The sequence below is a fragment of the Vicugna pacos genome, unplaced genomic scaffold (genome assembly GCF_048564905.1).
Source record: "Vicugna pacos unplaced genomic scaffold, VicPac4 scaffold_19, whole genome shotgun sequence".
NCBI classification, from domain to species: Eukaryota; Metazoa; Chordata; class Mammalia; order Artiodactyla; family Camelidae; genus Vicugna; species Vicugna pacos.
Window position 1 is genome coordinate 65,645,907 of NW_027328740.1, and position 19,589 is coordinate 65,665,495.

At 46.5% G+C, this 19,589-nt stretch overlaps 1 protein-coding gene across 1 annotated transcript in view; it reads right to left on the reverse strand.

The window, feature by feature from the left end:
• LOC140693369 (trafficking protein particle complex subunit 9-like) overlaps positions 1-15,362 on the reverse strand; it is an 85,086-nt gene extending 69,724 nt beyond the window's left edge. Inside the window, exons 1-2 of the mRNA XM_072957274.1 lie at positions 15,340-15,362; positions 13,350-13,428 (exon numbers count right to left, since the gene is read on the reverse strand). Coding sequence (XP_072813375.1) covers positions 13,350-13,428; positions 15,340-15,362 — 102 coding nt within the window. The remainder of the gene's footprint in view (positions 1-13,349; positions 13,429-15,339) is intronic.
• Between the last annotated feature and the right edge of the window lie 4,227 nt (positions 15,363-19,589).

Here is a 19,589-nt window from a genome sequence, read left to right on the forward strand (position 1 = left end):
GTGCTTTCAAGAAAAAAAGCAAACAGTCAGAGGCACAACAAAATTCAGCACATTTCTGAGAAAGTGCATGGTTGCTTCAGTAGGACTGCCGTGCAGGGCTGTGGGGGAGAGTGACAGGAGACACAGTGAGGGAGTCACCTGAGAATATTCCCCACTGCAAGCAGCTCAGCCAATTCTCCTCCCTCATCCTGTATTTTAGAGCCATTTTTGCTAACTTTTCTCTTATTTCAAGTAACAGTAATTTAGTTAAACATCTGATCAACTACATCAGACCACATTACCTCCAAGCCACAGAAAATCATTCACTGACCGGAGCAGCTCCAAGACATAACGGTGATGGACCATGGAGTCCTGCCGCATCCCAGCCTGCAGGCACAAACCACACATGTTCCCTGGTGATGTCCGGAAATTAAAATGCATGGAAATATCTCACTGTTGGTGCACGACATCTGCCCCCAAATTGCCCCAAAATCATGTTGGGAAAGCACTACTCAACCCTTGCACTACAAAAAAAAAAAAAAAAGAGAGAAAGAGAAAAGAAAAGGAAAGAAAAGAAAAGAATAAAGCTAAGAAAGCAAATTTAGTCTCTTCCATTGAAAACCAGCAACCATCACTGCCAGTATCTGAGCTGGAATGATCCTGACTTCAAAAACCACTGCGCAGTTACTTTTCAAACGTGACAGACATATATGTATTTCACGTAGATGATATTACAGTGGGATCTTTCTTTTTGAAATTTCCAGTTGCAACATTAGCAGAAGAAAGTTTATGTTTCAGTTTAAAAAAAAATCAATTATCTTCCACTTTCTTAATTTAAACCTATTATTATTTTATAAAGGGAGCTATGCTACAGATTATAAACCAACTGTTTGATTTCTGCAAACAAGACCTATATGACTTCACTATTTCAGAGTAAGCTTTAATGATGCTTTGAAAAGTGCGGTATGGGGCGCTCACTAACAGCTCTTTAAATACTGACAAGGATGTGCTATTAAGTAATGCATAGGCTCTACCTCCACATCAACTCAGAAAACCAAAGAAACTACACCAAAGCCTTAATTTATCATTTTTAAATATTCCAATTCTTTTGAATATTAAATTTCTAAAAAGATAAGATTTTTTGAGAAAGCAGTTGTATTATATTTCCTCTCATCAAGAAAACAATTTTTATCAAGAATTAATACCCCTATGGAAATCGAAATGATGGAACGTTTCTAGCTAAGTGAACATGCAAATCTCAACAAAAGCCTATATCCTATCAGATCTCAGTCGAACGAGCTCAACAAAGTCCTGGGCTACCCTGGAACTTAGCTCTTCTGTTCCTTTTGTTGGCTGAGCTAGGATCATCACACAAGGCAGGGAAGGAGAGAAGAGGAAAGTCCAGCTGGCGGCCTCCATCTGTTTTCTTCCAGCCACAAGGTGCCGCTAGAGAGACCCCGTTAACAAGCGCTCCCCATAAGGAAATCCGGCATCCACACTGCCCCTGAAGTCCCCAAGCAGCCCCGATGCCCCTCTCCCACTGGTCACCTCCCAGCCTGTGAATGGTTTTCTAATGACCCTCCCAGTTGGTGGCACCATCCCCCTCTTCCCTGCTACGCACACGCGTGCGTGCGTGCACACACACACACACACACACACACAGAGCCAAGACAGCCTTCCCAAAGCACAAATTTGATTACATCACCCACTTCAAACCCTTCAGAGGCTCCCGGGTAGAGTTCCAGCCCGACCCCCGACCCTGCTTGCCCAGCCTCACCTCAGTACCCAGGTCCCCAGTGACCTCAGGGGCCTCGTGACCTGCTGCTACTTCCCACTTGCCTCCAGGCTCATTTTGACTGTATGTCAAGGAAGCCTTCCTTCCCTCCAACCTGCGCACTTTGAGTTAGGTGCCCTGCTGTGTTCCTAGAACAATCTACACTAAGTCAACTTCTGACACTACTAAGCTCTCAAGAAGCAAGTACATTTTGCTTACTACTGTGGGTCCACCCCCTCTCCCCTAGACACTCAGAATTGCGTGTGTTATGAATAAATGAATGACGGGGTGGTGCTCAAAGGGACAGGCAGAGCTGCTCTCCTGAGGGTCACTTCCTGCTAACACCCTTCACTGCCTCCTCTGAGTCAGTTCTAGTAAAAACCAAGCTCCTCCAAAGCCCTCCACCCCTAGGCCCTCTCCAGTGTCCTTCCCAGCAGGGGCACCCACCACCCTGGACCACAAAGGGCACTCTCCCCGAGTCCCCATCCCACAAGCCTCCAGGCCTCTACCCGGGCTGCTCCTGCCACCTGAGTCACCCTCTTGATTCCTTCCCCTGGCTGACTCTTACTCTGTCCTCAGAACTGAATGTAGAGCCAATTTCTTCCAGGAAGTCCTCTCTGATGATGTCCTTTAGCTCTTGGCTGGGCTCCCTCTACAGCAGCACTGCTTGGCGACCAACTGGTATTTGTCCACCTGCTCCTTTGAGACCATGACCTCTTGGAGGCCACGTGGGAAAAAGGAGTGAGGTGACAAGAGGGGTGGGAAGAACAAACAGCAAAATCACAGCCCAAGTCCCAAATTCAAGGATTCTGCCTCAGATAAAAAGAATAAAATGTTTCATACGTGTGTCATTTGGCTATGATTTTTGTGGCTCATGGAAAACAAGAGCTTGGTGTTCAAGTATAAAATCCAAGTTACATGCAAAGAAATGTATACATTCATATCCAAAGGAAACCAGAGCTGCTCAACAACACTTTGCAGTTAAAATCCAAAGGAACTTTGATAAAGGCAATCTCCCTCTCTCTCTTTATTTTTATTTATTTATTTATTTTGGTATTATATAGTTTTAGAAGTATTTGTATAACTAAGTGATGGCTACAGCCTATGATTCTGCACTGGAGTGTTTGGGGCTAATGAAGCCCAGATTACATGCACTGTGTAAATGCAATCACACCAACACAATGACAGGCGCCCTAGTGTCTGAGCCGAATTTCCAAAGCAGAGAACCTTACATTGGAAGACAGCTCTCAGTAGAAAGTAAGAAATGCAATGTTCTGTACTCAATTTCATTCGCTTTATGGGCCATTGACAGATAATATATCTTGTCTAATGAAACCGCAAAATATATTATCATCTTCGATTTTCTCCATCTGACTGTTTTATGCTAAATTTGGATATCAAACCCTCACTCCATACGGAAAGCTCAGGCTTACACTGCAGCCCAGTTACATCCCGAGGAAGTAAGCCGATCAAGGGAGAACTGGAGAGTTTCCCTTCAGAAGCTGCTAAGTGTGGTTTTGCACCTGTACGTCATTTGCAACCACGTCATCGTCAAAAGAGTAAAACCTTACATCTGTGGGGCATAAAGCACTGCGGTGCTGTCGAACCATCAAAGAACACTAAGCTTTGTGCAACAGTCCTGAGGCACTTAAAGAGTACTTTCTCTGAAATACTCCGAAACTGACTCACTTCACAATTTCAGGTACAAAGAGGAGGTACCGGAATTAGTAGAGAGAACATGCCCTTGAAGTCTGACAAGGCCCTTCTTGAATCCTGCTACAGCATTTACTAGCCGCTAAATGGACCAATTCCTTAACCCCTCTGAGAAGGTTTCCCAATCTGCAAAACGGGGCTGCCACCGCCCACCTGGGAGGCATGGATGTGAATGCAACACACAAGTAGGGCGGCAGACTGGTACCTGACACGGGGCCTGGCTAGTTTCCCACCGCTGCCCTTCTCCCCCTTTAAACTTGCACTGTTCCCCCTGGTAAGGGTGAAGACCCCGGAACAGACTGCCCGATTCTTCTGTGTATCCCCGGATACATACCTTACCCTTAGGAGGCCAGAAAAACAACTGCGTCCTCCACAGTCACTATCAATGTTCTTAAGAGTCTGGGTTTTTTTAACTCTATGCTGCAGGGAGACAATTCCAGAATTGTTCAACCACCTTTCTCCAGGTTGGCTCCTCTCCCAGCGCCCATCCCTTCTCACCTCAAATCTTCTGTCTGATTGCCTTTTGTTCATGGGAAAGAGAGTCCACTAGGGAGTGGTCTCCCTAGGCCTCCGTCCCTTCCTCACAGGAGAGCGTGACTACCTTCTCCCAACTCCCCACTCCGACTCCAGCTTCTGAGGAGGTTCCCCTCCTGGACCCTGCAGCCTCTGGATCTTCCCAAGACAGGCACACGTGGCCACAACCCTCCCTTCAGATTTCTTCCTGGGTGACCCTGCCCACCCCCAGAACCTTAAGGATAAATGCCATTGCTCTGAAAATCGCAAACGCTGCTGACTGACACAGAAAAGCTGCATGGTCTGGGCTTTCCTCCAACACAGGCACAGCCCTGCCCTCCCTCAGCCACAGTCGGCACCTCTTGAGATGAGCTCATCCATTTGCACGGCTGTGAACACCAGCTAAGAATGACGAATCCCAACGTGTATCTCTAGTCCGCCTACTTCACCTGAGCCCCAGGCTCATAGACACGAGTGCCTCTTGGAAGTCCTAACTTGAAAGACAAATGGCATCTTAAAAATGCCTTATGTCAAAAAAAATAAGCCTTATGTCCACCATTTACTCTAGACTTCGATTCCTGGCAGGTACCTCCCAGGCTCCCCATTTTAGTAACAGCCCCAGCACCCACCAAGGTATTTGAGGTCACATTCAATTTCCACTGTTCCCTCCACCTGACCCTTCCCTGGAATCAGTCTTGTCATTTCTGTCGCTAAGCCAGTCTCAAGTCTGGTTCTGCAGGGACCACGGACGGAAACCCACAAGCTCACAGAAAGGTGCACTGAGTCACAGTCCTCCGAAGGGAGCTCCCTGGAGGGGGAGGCATCTCCTGCCGCCGGTCACCTTAGAAGGCACTGGATTCTCACAAAGGAGGACCAGGAGAAGGGACTCAAGGATCTCCTGTGGTCTGAGCTTTGAAGGGCCCGAGGTCTGGGGGAGCTCCTAGTTAGCTGACACTCCTGCAAGTGAGCAGATGAGGATGGGGGAACCCAGGCAAGTCTGTTCTCGCTCCGACCCCTGGTCTCTCGGGAGCCACGGGAAAGGCCTGTTTTCTTGGCACAGCCCGGTCATCACAGATGCCAGCCGGCATTTTCCAACCCAGACAGCCTAGACTGCTACTTGCGACTCTTACTTCTGTTCTGTTCCCCTCCAGAATGTGATGGACTCTTTCAGAAAGTCTGGCCTGTCTCAAACGAGACCAAGTCAGTGAAGGATGAAGTGTCCACATTTGGACCAGAGCATGAAAGGAGAAACAAGGTCTCATGGCCAGCATGACGGTGGTGGCCAAACCCTTCCCCTGGGTGAGAAGAACCAGGGTCGGGGTGAGAATGCAAGGTCCCTTCACGGCTGACAGGGGTGTTGGAGATTCACTACCGCAAAATAACGACATGGCCGTCAGTGGTGGAATCAGCTGCAACAGACACAGAGTCAGCTATTTACTGCCAAAAAGGGGTAAAAGTAAAGGCCGTTGCAGGGAGGCCTGCACGGCTGCTGAGGCAAACCACAGACCTGGCTCTGAATGCTCACTGGCTGAAGCAGAGTGGAAGCTACGGTCCCCTTTAGCAGTCCCTGTGTCCACCAGATCCAAGTGAACCAGCTACTTAGGAGAAGGCCATGTTGTCCTGATGCTTAGAAAAACCAGCCTCATAAAGGGAACAAAAGAGTGGCATGGTTTTAGGCCCGCTCCTGCCCCTCTATGAATGCAAAGTAAAGCAAATGGCACTGGGAAAGTGAATGCAAAAATAAAAACAAAAAAACAAAAAACCGGTGACTGCTTCCTCCAACAGCGTCACCTGCAGCTGCTCACCCCCGAGCCGGCCACTTCCTCACCAGTGACCGCGGGCCAGGAAAAGCCATCACGCACGTCACACAGTGACAGCCAGGAACCGCGTACCGAGCACGTTTGTGTAAAAGCCAGAATCAAGCAAGGTGCTGCAGATTTTGACTTTCCAAGTTTAAATACTCCATGAAAAAAATCCCTCAGCAGCCGCCTAAATCAATTCGCATCTCACTTCTTCAAAACAAATAAACAAAATTAGTAAGAGCACATTTGTCACCAAATATAAGGAGGAACAAACAGGTTCCTGAAAGCAAGGACTTTAACAGGTATCAAACTCCAGTGGGTGATGTGCTAACAGAGCAAAAATCTCAAAAAACTAGAAAAGAAAAAGATGACCAGGATAATATATGGATCAAGGCAACTGTTAAGTTTTTGCTTTTTAAAGCGATGGAGACAGCACAGAGGGCGATCTGGCTATTTCCAATGCAGGGTGTGCACAGCCCACATTTTCAGACCCAACAACATGCTCACAGGGTGGTATAAGAGAAGAAGGAAAATAGAAAAAGGAAAAGAGGAACAGCAAAAATTAGAAACACACGAGAACAAAAATAACTGACAGCATTTACAAGAATTTACGTGAGTGTGATGAGGACAGGGACGTGGGGACGGTGAGACCCACCCTCACCTCCTGATCCAGGGAAGGCAGGGCCCTGAGGGAAGCGGCGCTGCCGGGGAACCCCAACGTGATCAGCGCCCCAAACCAAAACTTCACCTAGATGCGTGTAGACAGCTTTTGAGCTACAAAATGTGGTCTCATTTCAAGCTGGACAATTTTACTCAATCCCACCAAGAGAAACGGGAGAATTAGGCTCTGCTCCTGCACCAAAACATTCTTTTAAAAATTAATGACTGTGGAATAGTAAAAGCAACAATGGAGTAAAAGTGACTGGAAGAGAACTTGCTTGACCCGAGCTCACTGGCCACGTTATCTCACTGACGTTCAGATGCTGGCTGAGCCCTTATGGTACCAGAACAGACAGACCCACCAGGAGGGAGGTTTAATGCGCTGCTGTATTTTGATGCCGGCAGCCATGCCTGGTACACGAGGTTCTGGGTAAACAATGGTGACAGTGTCAACCACTATGGGCTAAGCACACATCCAGCTACTCCGCCAAATCCCAAGGGCAGACTTCAAAAGGCAAAAACAAGCTCGCATTCTCTGGTGGGTCTGCAGACTCACAGCCAAGCAGTTGCTGAGCAAAAATGTCACCAGTGTCTCCTATGACAATAGAGGAGGCACTGTCCTGGGGGCTGGGGCAGGGCTCCAGGCTTCCACTGCTCACTCACCAGTCTGTCCAGGGGGAGAAGGTGGTCCCTGCTTACGTTGCACCGATGCACCTACCTTGACTAAAGCCTGGGGGCTCAGCAGGAGGTGACAGATCAGGTGAATGCAGCCAGCCTGGGAGTGGCCGGTGCTGGCAGCTGTGCCCTCAGCTTTGCCCAGGCCACTAAACCTGCCAGCTCATCTACAAGGAGCAGAAGGGGAGTGCAGGCACGTAGATCATAGGGCCCTGCGAGGACAAGTACAGATCATGGCCACGACATGACTCTCCCCTTCCTTAAACCATAGAGGCATGTCCGGGGAGGAAGTGAAAATTAATCCAGAGCCCGCCAGGCACCACACGAAGGTGGGACACGGATCCCCTGTGCCTGTCATTCACAGGACTGGTGTCGACTTTCTTTTTATAAATTCTCTGGCATCTTCTCCTCCAATCTACCAACAACCAGAAAATAGAATCTGACGTTAGAATCACAGAGAATCATAGAGCACCTCCTCCACATCAGGCCCGGCAGCACGTGCCAGGTCCTCCGACCTTCACCTGTGGGACCGCCATGAGCGCTCTCCAGACTAAGGGCCCGAGGCCGAAGGCCAGGGGGACACAGCTGCCCTCAATCTCCCCAGTAAAGGGGGACAACCCATCGGCAAAGACATCTCACCCTCTTCCGCCCGAGGTACAACTTGAAAGATACACAGGGAATCATGGTAGAGGGTGAGGGGCTAGGCAGCCCAGAAGAGCTCGTCTGCATTTCCAAGACATAGTGGGGCCTTTGACCTAATCACAGGGACAAAGTGAGGACGAATTTTTCCCTGCCCTGTCCCATTCTCCGTGACACGCTTTTCCCTGCTTATGGAGCTCATTCGGAAGCCCCTGGCAGTGTTTCTGATGTCATAACTTGGCATGGCGGCTGTCAGGCAGGGTAGAGGGCCTGAGCCGTGTTGGTGCTGGGCCTGGGAGGCAGGAGACATCGGCTCCACCCCCAGCTCAACCAGCGCTTCGTTCTGCATCTCGGGATTCAGAGTCTCATCTATAAGCAACGGGATGAAACTGTCCCACGACAGGCTGTCCAACAGGAATGAAATGAGAGTCATGTAAATAATGTTTCCCAGTTGCCACGTTTAAAAAGTAAAAAAAAGAGAAAAAAAAACTAGAAACTGATTTTAAGAACAGATCTTACTTATTCTACTGTATGTAAAATACTATCATTTTGACATGTAATCAATATAGAAAGTAAGAAGATAGTTTACATTCTTTTTACTAGACAAGTTTCAGCGTCTGATGTGCATTTGACCTACAGCACATCTCAGCTCAGACCAGCCTCCTCCCCAGCGCAGCTAGCATCAGTGGCTGTGGCTACTCTATTGGACAGCAACTCCAGGGGTCCCACCAAGTGTCCTGGCTGAAAAGGGGGAGTAAGTGTCCACACTAACCCTAAAAGGATCTCTCTGAAACAAAGGCGGATTCACTTTTAAACGTCTGAAAACCGGCCTTGGCTTCAAGACAGCCGTCTTCCTTGCTGATCCCATTCAGGATGTAGGGAAGCAACCTTTCACACAGCCAGGGTGGCCCGGCCTCCAGGTTGACTTGCCTGCTGTCTGTGTTCAGTCCCACGAAGTCCTCCTTCTCAAACAGGATGTAGAGGAAGGGAGTCTTCTCCCCAGACTTTTCAGGGTCCCCATCCAGCCACTTGGACTTGGGCAAGATGAAGAGTGACTCAGTGAAGTCCTCGATCCTCTTCTCCACCACCCTGCAGTCCTCGTAGATTGAAGGCCATGTCGGCGCGCGGCTGCTCGGCCACCTCCCCATACAGCACAAAGACAAAGAGCTGAGAGTCGTAGAGCGTGGTGCCATACAGCTCCTCTGTGCGTGGAGCTTCTAGAAGGTCTTGGCCAAGAGGCAGTCGGTAATGGTGACAAGGCCCACGACATTGCGGTGGGTCTGGAAGCCACTCCATCCATTCTCGGGCACATAGTGATACCTATAGAAGATACAGAGTGCCCACTGGGAGCCGCACTGGCTGATCTGGCTCACCAAGGAGATTCCATTATAGATGCAAAAGAAATTCTCCTCTAAGATGATCCCCACGGATTGGACCACAACGGGGAGAGTCTGGTGGTCCTCAGCACACTGCACGTAGTCAGGGGCACTCATGTTGCAGGCCCTGCCGAGAGGGGAGAGATCGAGGTACATACTGTGCTGTGGGCTGCGTGCCTCACTGGGCTGCAGCGACCTGGTGTGTACCAGCCAGAAGGCAAGGGAAGCCCTAGCAAATCGGGGGTAAGTTTGTCCTCAGCGTCTGCACATGGCTACTGTAGCTCAGATCACATTACCCAGCTTTTGGTCTAGGCTTCCATCCCCTGCAGGAAAGGGTCATTTCTTGTTTTCTGTTTCCAAGCACCTAGCCAGGCCCTGATGCAAAGTCAGTGCTCAAAACTGCTGAATAAAGGAATGAATAAAGGAACTGCTTCCCCACCTCTCAGCAGGATATAATGCAAAGAACCATAGTGGGATCAAAAGATCTGGATTTCAATTCCAATTTATTTGAACTCCTAAGGTGCAGAATAATGGGTAAGAAAACTTCCTTTGGGGAGGAGGGTACAGTTCAGTGGTAAAGCACGTGCTTAGCATGTACGAGGACTTTGGCTCAATCCTCAGTACCTCATTTTAAAAAATGCAACAACTAAATAAACCTAATTACCCCCTCAAAAATATTTTTTCAATTCAAACTTCAAAATAAAAACACCTTGCAATTGACACAACATTGTAAACTTGACTATAAAACAATTTAAAAAAATCCTTGCCTTACAAGAATACATCTGGATTATGGAAGTTTGCAAATGTAAAATGCGTAGAGTACCACCTGCATAAGTAGGAACTATACAAATGTGCTATCCTTCATTTATGAGCTATTTTTCCTTTGGGGAGATCATAACCTCTCAGAGATACTTTTCTCATATTAAAAAAAAAAAGAAAACATTACCTGATTCTCCATAATGCTGAAGAATCAGATAACCCTACGAAAGCATCTGAATCATACAGTTTATTCAATAAATGTTTGTTGAATGAATGAATAAACAAGCAAAGTGAATGCTGCTCCCTGCCACAGACCATCATAATGTTACTGCGTGGAAATGCCAAGCCCACATTCCACCCGACTCTACACTAACCACGTGGGTGATCTGGGCAGGCCTGTGTGCTTGTCTAAACACCAGTTTATTCATAAGTAGAAATGAGGGCAATAACACAAACCTAAAAGGGTTAGTGAGTCACGAATGAATAGTACCCCAACTTTGCAAGATGGATCCATTAAAGAAAATTGGGCAAAGAGTCCATAGGCCCTCTCCATATTATCTCTTACAAATACATGGGAATCTACATTACATCTCAAAATAAAAAGTCTAATTTTTGAAAGAGGCTATTGAGGTTAAATGAGCTCACTGTCTCAAATAATGAACACACAGTACAAATAAGACAATGCACAGCCCATGAGATACACTCAGTAAATATTCCCACTGAACCCACTGGTCCCTCCAACTTCAGAGCATGAGGAAGGGTCCTCGTGCCAGAGGACCCTTCCAACAAACCAGAGGCCACTGCACCTGAAGCTAACAAAGCTAATGGTCCCCACTTTCAATAGCCCCTGCAATCACCCTAGGTCTAATTTTGTATTTGTAATTTTTTCTTTTTATTAAATAGAAATCCCCAGTTGCATAGCCTTCAGGTCACCAAAATCTGACCACAGAGATCATGATGGCAACCCTCCTTGGTGAAACAATAAAATGAAAAGCCATTTCCACAAGACCTCTGTGTAAATCTACGAGGGAACTTCATCCTGGACTGAGAGGAAGAGGACTGGGGAGGAGGGGGCAATCTGAGGCACACAGACCCATGGGCCACCTGTCCCACGATGGACTTTAGACTCCACACTCACCCTCCAGGAGCTTCAAAATGCACACAGACTGAGTGCTGTGGACAATATATATATATTTTTAAAGACATCCCTGACTCTCTAGCAGGTCTTGTATCTACCGAGACACAAATGGCTTATGTGAATAATGTTTCACAAAACCCTTAAAATATTATCACCCCAACTTGACACATTAAGAAACTAGGGAGAGAGGTTTATCACATTGTGCAAGATTAGAGAGAGGCCACGTCAGACACCGTATTTAAACCCAAGCCTTTGCTCCAGTGCTTACACTAGAAAGTGTGACATACTGCCCCTTTCCTGCACTCTCCCTGCAATAAATCTCTGAAGAGCCTTTTCTCTGTCACCTGGAATCACAATCACATCAATTTTCCACAAAGAGCTATGTCACTCCTTGGAGGACTTATCAAAATCTAAAAGGTTGGGTTGAGGAGAGATTTGCATTTTCTGTTTCTCAAAGGAAACATGGCTTTAAAAGAAACTGAAAAGCACTTGTCTAGTCTAAGCCCTCATTGTGCAGAGAAAGAAACGGTGGCTCAGAAGAGATGAGGAAAGGCCTTATTAACAAATATTGCCTCAGCGCAGCACAAAGCCAGCCCTGGGCACTTCAGGGGGAGGATCTGGAAGGCCCAGTAGAATGAGTGTTAGAAAACAGAAAGAGAAGAAGCATACAAGGCCCTGTCTCTACATCACCATACCATGAAGTTCCACCAAATTACCCATTATGGGTGCAGCCAACATTAAGGTGAGCTAAACAGGTTATAGAAACCTGGAAGTCTCAACCATAGTGGAAATTCCAACATTTACTGTTTTTTTCCAAGTTCAAACATCAGTTCAGTGGGCGCTCCGTACCAGGGACTACACGAGGCCTGGAGTTCTCCCAAATACAGATCTCTATTATCACGTGTGCAAACCACACACAGGCCCACCAGAAGAAAAACGCCCACACATAAGATGGAATTACTGAAACCGAAAGCAGCCAACCAGCATATATTACTAGCAAAAACGGTGCTGCTAGAAATAGACTCATGGACATAGAAAGCAAACTGATGTTAGCAGGCAGGAAAGGGAGGATTAACAGATACACATTAATAAATATAAACTAAATGACAAGGACCTACTATATAGCACAGGGTACTATATTCAATTTCTTGTAATGAGTTGTACTAAAAACATTCTGAAAGACATGTATATACATATGCATATGCTTATAACTGAATCTCTGCTGTACATCTGAAGCTAACATGGTAAATTGACTACACTTCAATAAAAAATAATTTTATATAATAAGCAAAAATAAAAGCAACGCCATAAAAAAAAGTAAAAGAACACGGTAATCCCCTTAGCTGTAGGTGGTGGAGATCTCTGCAAGCACCAAGTCCACTCGAACACTCCAGCACAGGCTGTCACTAATTCTAACCATTAGAGAATCACTTGGCTTCTAGGAGGTTACTTTTCTCTTCTGTGAAAGTCTACAGTTGCATCTAACGATGTATTGAATCTCATCATCCACAAACCCAAGAATTAATGAGGATTTCCCATAGGCCTGGCTCTGGACAGATGAAAAGATAGGGTCCCAGATATATTCATGTGTAGAAGAAGTTTATGCCATAAAGACATTAATTCTTCCTGCTTTGATAGACAGATTCATTGCAATTCTGATTAGAATTCCTCCGAGATATTTCATGGAATGTAACAAGTTAATTTATGGTCAAAAACAGCCAAGAAACTTCTTTAGAACCACCAGTGGGAAGGAGTGGATAGGTCATTCATTTCCACTGGACTTTCTGATGTGATGAAAACGTTCTGGAATAATAATGGTTGCACAAATGTGAATATGCTAAAAGCTGCTGAATTGTAACATTTAAGTGGGTGGACTTCATGGTGTGTGAACAATATCACAATAAAGCTGTTATATGAAAAAATCCTTCTTGCCAATTATTTTTCCCTCTATACTACTAGTCTGTCCCACAATTTAAGAAAAACAAAAAACAAAACAAAACAAAACAAAAAACAGATTTTGCCAGGAGCTCTTTAGGACTGCGAAGTCCCTGGGTCTCCAATGCCTCGGGTGGTGCTGTTCCTGTTAACACACACTAGCTGGGCTGGGCTAGTTAGGGACTGTAAGTATCTTTTTAAGATCGACGGTCTCACGTTTCACCCTGGGACAGTGAAGGATGGAGGATGTCACAGCCTCATGCCTTCAGCTTATTTTTAACTGAACCAAGCCCTGCTTTCACAACTGTAATCCCTCTTACTATAAAAAACACGTGACATCAACAAGCACGGCCATCATAACACCTGAAATGGATCAAGGTACTTACCTGGGGCAGAAATACTGAGCGAGGAGACAGAAGTTCCCTCAGAACTGCCGCTCCCTTTTCCCGACTCCACCAGGAAAAGCTGGGCGTTACAGCAGGAGGCTCTTAGCTGGGAGAGCAGCGCCCACGCCGCTGATCTGTACCTCAGGGAGCGGGAAAGGGAGAGGAAGGCAGCCCCGGGGTCGCGGGACAGGGAGAGCGGGGTGGGGGATGCGGGCTGCAGCCCCGCTCAGAGGCCAGCCCCAGCCCCAGCCCCATCCCCAGGTGCCCGCCCCCGTCCGGGTCCGCAGACCCCGCCCGCCCGGGACGCAGCCCAGCCAGTGGTGGGGACCGGCCGGCGGCCGAGGAGAGGAAGCCCGGGAGAAGAGGACTAGCGGGCGGGAGAGGGGAAGTGGACGCCGGCCGAGGACTGAGGGGATCCCGGCTGAGCCAAGAGGCGGCAGGGGCACACCTGGCACTGGACAGCTGTGGCCGGGGCGCCGGGGCAGGTGACGCGGGCAGAGGGGCCTGGAGCGAGCAATTCAGCAGAACACACGCTGACTGGCGCCCTGGGGGGCTGTGACAAGCCGACCGCCCTCCCGCAGCCGAATGACCCCTTTCCCGAGATCCCCCCACCTTGCACGTCCACAGCCAGAGGCCCCGGCCCCAGGCAGGAGCCAAAGGCCTACCGGGCGACAGGGCTGAGAAGCCTTTGGGGCCGATCCTCCACTCTGAGCTGGAGCTTCCAACCCGCGGTCCAGCTGGCAGCGACTGCGCATGCGCAGGAGGGCCAGCGATCCGCTCTGGATCCTGAGAGAGAAGGTGGGGAACCGAGGGAGGGAGAATAATGGAGGAGGAGGGGAGGAGGGGAAAAGTGGAGGGAGACAGATGGACAGGAGGAGCAGAGAGAAGGCAGGTATCTGGAGTTGGGAGGGGAGTTGCAGAGATGGGGAGAAAGCGTTTTACCTCTGGGGGCACCACAAAGGAGACAGCAGTCCTGCCTATGCACCTTTCTTTAACCCTTCAATGCCCACAGCTCATATTTTACGTCCCTGGTCCAGCCCTCCAGCTAAGGTCTCTGCAGAAACCCTATGGGTATCTCACCCGTTGCCCCCACAAGGAGCTGGGTTTACTGTTGCTCCGGGAACCAAGCACCCGCAGGTGTCGCTCAAAACTACCTTGGGAAGAGTACACATTCCCGTTTTACACGCTGGGAAACAGGGAGGCAGGATCTCTGCCTTAGCTTCACTGTCACAAGTGTTGGGCTGGCAGGGAGCGGGAGGTAACATGTCAGAGCCCCAGAAGGAGCAGACTGCCTGAGTGTTGGTGCATAGTCCCCATCCCTCCTGAGTAAACCACACCCCAACCTTGGGGAATAATCAAGGGCTCACTGTAGGCCCCTGTGTGTGGGAGAGCTGCCCTCAGTTCCAGTGCCCAGCTTGCTAGGAAGGTAGAAGTGTTACTGAGTCCAAATTCATTCTCCTCAGTGCAGGACAGGCCAGTAAGTTGGGAGACCATGTGTTGGGGCATGGAATAGATAGTTTCTGTAGACCTAGATGGCAAACTAATGTTCTGGGAAACCATCTCCCCAGGTCAGAATTCAGGCTCCTTTCCTATGTGCTTGGTTTTTGCAAATTTCCTTGTGTAGGAATTCCTTCTTGTTAGGATCCTTTGTTCTTGCAGTAATCTGCCTGGGTCTGATCCCTGTAAACCTCCAACAAAACAAACGTTATTTTCTATTCTGCAACTTGTTATCTTTATATGATTGGAAAAGTGTTAAATACCCTTAAAGATCAAAGCCTTCAGAATAGGCTCTCCTGTATATTTTAGGCTCTAGGCAACATTGTTTTACAATCAAGATGAAGCCTTGGAGACAGAGCACAGGGTTTAAGTCAAAGGAACAGATCTAATATGGAGTCAGATTTGTTCTTTTCTATTACCGTGGCAGAAGCCACTTGAGGATTTAAATCCCTTTCAGTTAAAAATAAGTAAAACTTTAAATGAATTTACATACTTTTGTGGGAATGTGCATAGCATATCTGGAGAAGCACACAAAGGATTGTAATCAGTGGCATCTCAAGGGAGGCCTGTAAGAACAGAGGATGAGGGATAACTTCTTTCACGTGAGTATTTTTTGCTCTATTTGAATTTTTGTAACCATATGCATATATTTCTTTTTCAGTTAAAATAAAAGTGTAATGGAGCAAAGGAGTAACTAGCTCAGCAAATACAGCAGCCATGGACTCACTGAGTCATCACTTTTGATTTAAGCCAGGAAGCATTGATTGTCTCTCTCCTAGGTGCCCTGTGCTGTTTTAAGACTTCTTTTATATTTTTTTTTTTATAAAATAATAACAAGCTATCCCTCACCCCTGCCCAGAGCTGGTGGAAAGCCAACTGAGTTTTTATTGAGTTGTTTTCCAAGGAGTAGTGATGAGTTATAAACAGAACACATCTTCAGGTCAAAACAGGCGGAGTGCTTTTCCAGCAGGCCAGATAGCGATGAGAGGTTTCAATAGAGGCGCACAGAGTCTGAGAGAGAATGCCTCCAGGACCCTACAGAAAGCTGCCCAAAGTGCCTTCTCCATGGCACTACTGAAATAGGAAAGAACAAATCTGACTCCTTATTAGATCTGTTCCTTTGACTTTAACCCTGTGCCCTGTTTCCTAGGCTTAGTCTTGTTGTTTCTGCACCTTTTGTGAAACAATGTTGCCTAGAGCCTGAAATATACAGGAGACACTATTCTCAAGGCTCTGACTTTGAAGGATATTAACACTTTTCCATTCGTATAAAGATAACAAGATACAGAATAGAAAATAACATTTGTTTGTTGGAGATTTACACGGATCTGACCCAGGTGAAGAGCTGCAAGAACCAAGGATTCTAACAAATAAGAATTCATACACCAAGTTTGCAACAACCAAGCATTCCCGCTTCTCCTTTTTAATATAAGAAGAGCCTGAATTCTGACTTGGGGTGATGGTTCTCCAGGACATTGGTCTGCCATCTTCTCAGCTGGCTTTACAAATTAAAGCCGCTATTTCTTGCCCCAAAACCTGGTCTCCTGATGTGTTGGCCTGTAATGCACGAGTAGAACAAGCCTGGACTCGGAAACACAAACATACATTGAAAGTATGCATTTTGTATATTAAATGACCTGCTACCACTCGTCTTCCTGACGTTTTCTTCTCTTGACCACTCCTACTATACTTATGAAAAACCTGTCATGTGGACACATTTCCATCTCTAGCCACTACCCTTCCAGGTAAGAACTGATGCCAAGAAGGCAATGGAAGTTGCTAGAAGGTATTACCAGGCCAAAAAAGAGCAGAAGTGGGCTCTGGCTGATTTTCAGAAGCAGGCCGGGGCACCTGACAAGATGTCATAAGTACGGATAGACAGCTGGGCACCAAAGGAGAAGCTTCTAAACTTCCATGAGGGACTTGTTGGATAGGAAGGAAAAGTCCCAGACTATAGCTCTGATCCCACCACGAGCTTCCTGGGCGAGGCTGGGCAAGTCATTTAAATTCTCTAGTCCCGTGCTGTCCAACATGGGAGCCACGAGCCACATGCAGGATTATGATGTTATTCTGTAGCCAGACAGAATTATAAATAAACATTTTATTGCAAAGGGTCAGCAGGTATAATATTTAAAAACATTTTTGGTTATCTTGCCCTAACAAGTTATTTTTGTATGTCTTGCTTTCGGTGGTTTGTAATGCCTGTGACTAATGTTTCCCTTACAGTGAGGTATTTTGAAATTATAAGTTACTGGACACAGTACCCTCATATCACAGTTGAAAACAACTGATCCACATAAGCAAGATGGTCTGACTTAGTAGTTATGAGCAGGGGCTCTGGGGCCAGCCTGCATAAGTATAAATTCTCACTCTCCCTCCAGGGGGTTCTGTGTTAATCTTGGACAAATTATTGTTGTTGTCGTTGCCGTTGTTATTATTTGTGCCTCTTTTTCCTTACTTTTCAAATAGCGAGGAATATGTAGACTTTATCCCCTACTGTGTTGGCAGGATTAAATGAGTAAACGTCTGGGCTGCCCACTTCCCTGGGTTTCAGCATTCTCCAGTCAATCAGTGCCAAACTCAGTGTTATCCTCCACTGTCTTCGTCAGTCTGGGATTCTGTAACAAATTACCGTGGGTCGGGTGGCTTAAACAACCAGCATATTCCTTACGGTTTGGAGGCTGAGGCTTTCAAGGTCAATGTATCTGGGAGAGGATTGCCAGCTCGAAGATGGCTGTCTTCCCACTATCTTCATGGGCCAGAGAGCAGAGAGAAGCAAGCACTCTGGGGCCCTGTATAAGAACACTAATACCATTCATGAGGGCTCTACACTCATGACCTCATTTTATCCTACTAATCACCTCCCAAAGGCCCCGCCTCCCAATACCATCACCCTGGGAGATGGGGTTTCCACATATGGATTTTGAGGGGATGCAAACATTCAGTCCACACATCGGCTAACTCTCCCCAACATGTTGTCATCAAACCTGTAGCTAATTTCAAAATAATGTTTATATCTCTCTGCCCATTTCCATTCCTACATCCACTAACACTGAAGCCCTGTTACATTTTATTCCTTATTTTTCTGGTAGAGATTTAATTGATTCCTCTAACCCCAAGGCTCCGCTCGCTCCAGTCTGCTTGACAGCCCTGTCAGGTAGGTCTTCCTTAAAACACCTTCCCACTTCACCTGGTTGTTTTTTAGCGGTAAATGTCAGAATTCTATCCACACCCCATCCTAGACCTTTAATCCCTTACACTACCGCTCACTATGTTATTTTCCTATTACCACTGTAACAAATTTCCATAAGCTTAACAGCTTAAACTAGCACAGAATTATCAGCTTATGGCTGTGGAGGTCAGAGATGCAACACAGTTCTCCTTGGGCTAAATTCAAGGTACCAGCAGGGTTCCTTCCTTCTAGAGGGTCTAGAAGAGAATATTTCCTTGTTTTGTTTTGTTTTTTTCCAGTTTACAGAGGTCACCCACCTTCCTTAGTTTGTGCCCATCAACTTCCTCCATTTTCATGGCCAGCAGCCTTTCTGAACATTACTCCATGGCTACACCTCCCTCTGATTTTAAACTCAGCTGGGAAATACACCCCATTTTAAGGAACCCTGTGATTACATTCGGCCCACCTGGACAATCCAGGCTACTCACCCTATTGTCTTATCTCAGGATCCCCTTGTCCCATCCCACTCAGGCAGTATGTATGTGGCCGTGACATTCACCTTGTGTAAAATTTCCTCTCACAAGCAATTTATGGTTCAAGGCACTTATAAGTGACTGTTTGTTTTTCTTCCTTATCTTTCTACATTCAGTATGTCTGGTGAGATTATATGAATCCTTTTTATTTGTGCCCCTGCACTTATCTTTAATAATGTACTATGGATTTAAAAGGCTAACTAATAGACAATTTAGGAAACAGAAATCCTCTAAGATTTTTTTTCTAAAACATCTGTCATCCCTTTTGCCATGTACAGTAACATGTCACAGGTGGCTATCCTGTGGCCTGGGAGGGACATGATTCTGCCATCACACTCCCCTCTTTCTCACCAATGTGCTGATCACCTAACCAAGGATCTATGCTCCCCGCTTCACTCACTTCCTCCTCCTTTCCATTGACTATCCTGTTCCCACCGCTTCCTTCATTCACCACATCAGGATTTCATGACCACATTCTTCCCTAAATGAAATGGGTATCTTGCATCTAATGTCTGACAGCTGTTCTTATTGTATATGCACACACTGACCTACACATAACCCCGTCCATCTCTTTATTTTCCTAGAATCTTCCAGAGGAATCAGTTCCATGATGATGATGATGATGATACTGACAATGATGACAGGGGACTCTCAAGGATTTGATAAAGAGGGAATCAATAAAGGGAGGGAATCATTGCAAAGTTACCCCAGAAACAGTCTTAAAAGTAAATAACTGCTATAGTGTTTAATGAAATTGACTAATATTTAACTATTTTTAAAACTTTATATCACTGAATTTAAAATTTTAATGGGAATTTTCGTTCATCACTAACCAAGATTCAACTCTAGGACCAAAATCTGAGGATTTCTGTCTTCTAAAAAATTGTCCACTAGCCTTTTAAACACATGATCCTTTTAAAAAGCTTAGTACTGTGCTGAAAATAAGCAGGATTCATATAATCTCACGAAACACAGTGAATGCAGAAAGACTAAGGAAGAAAAAAAGCCATTCATAACGTCTTGAACTTTACGTTGCTC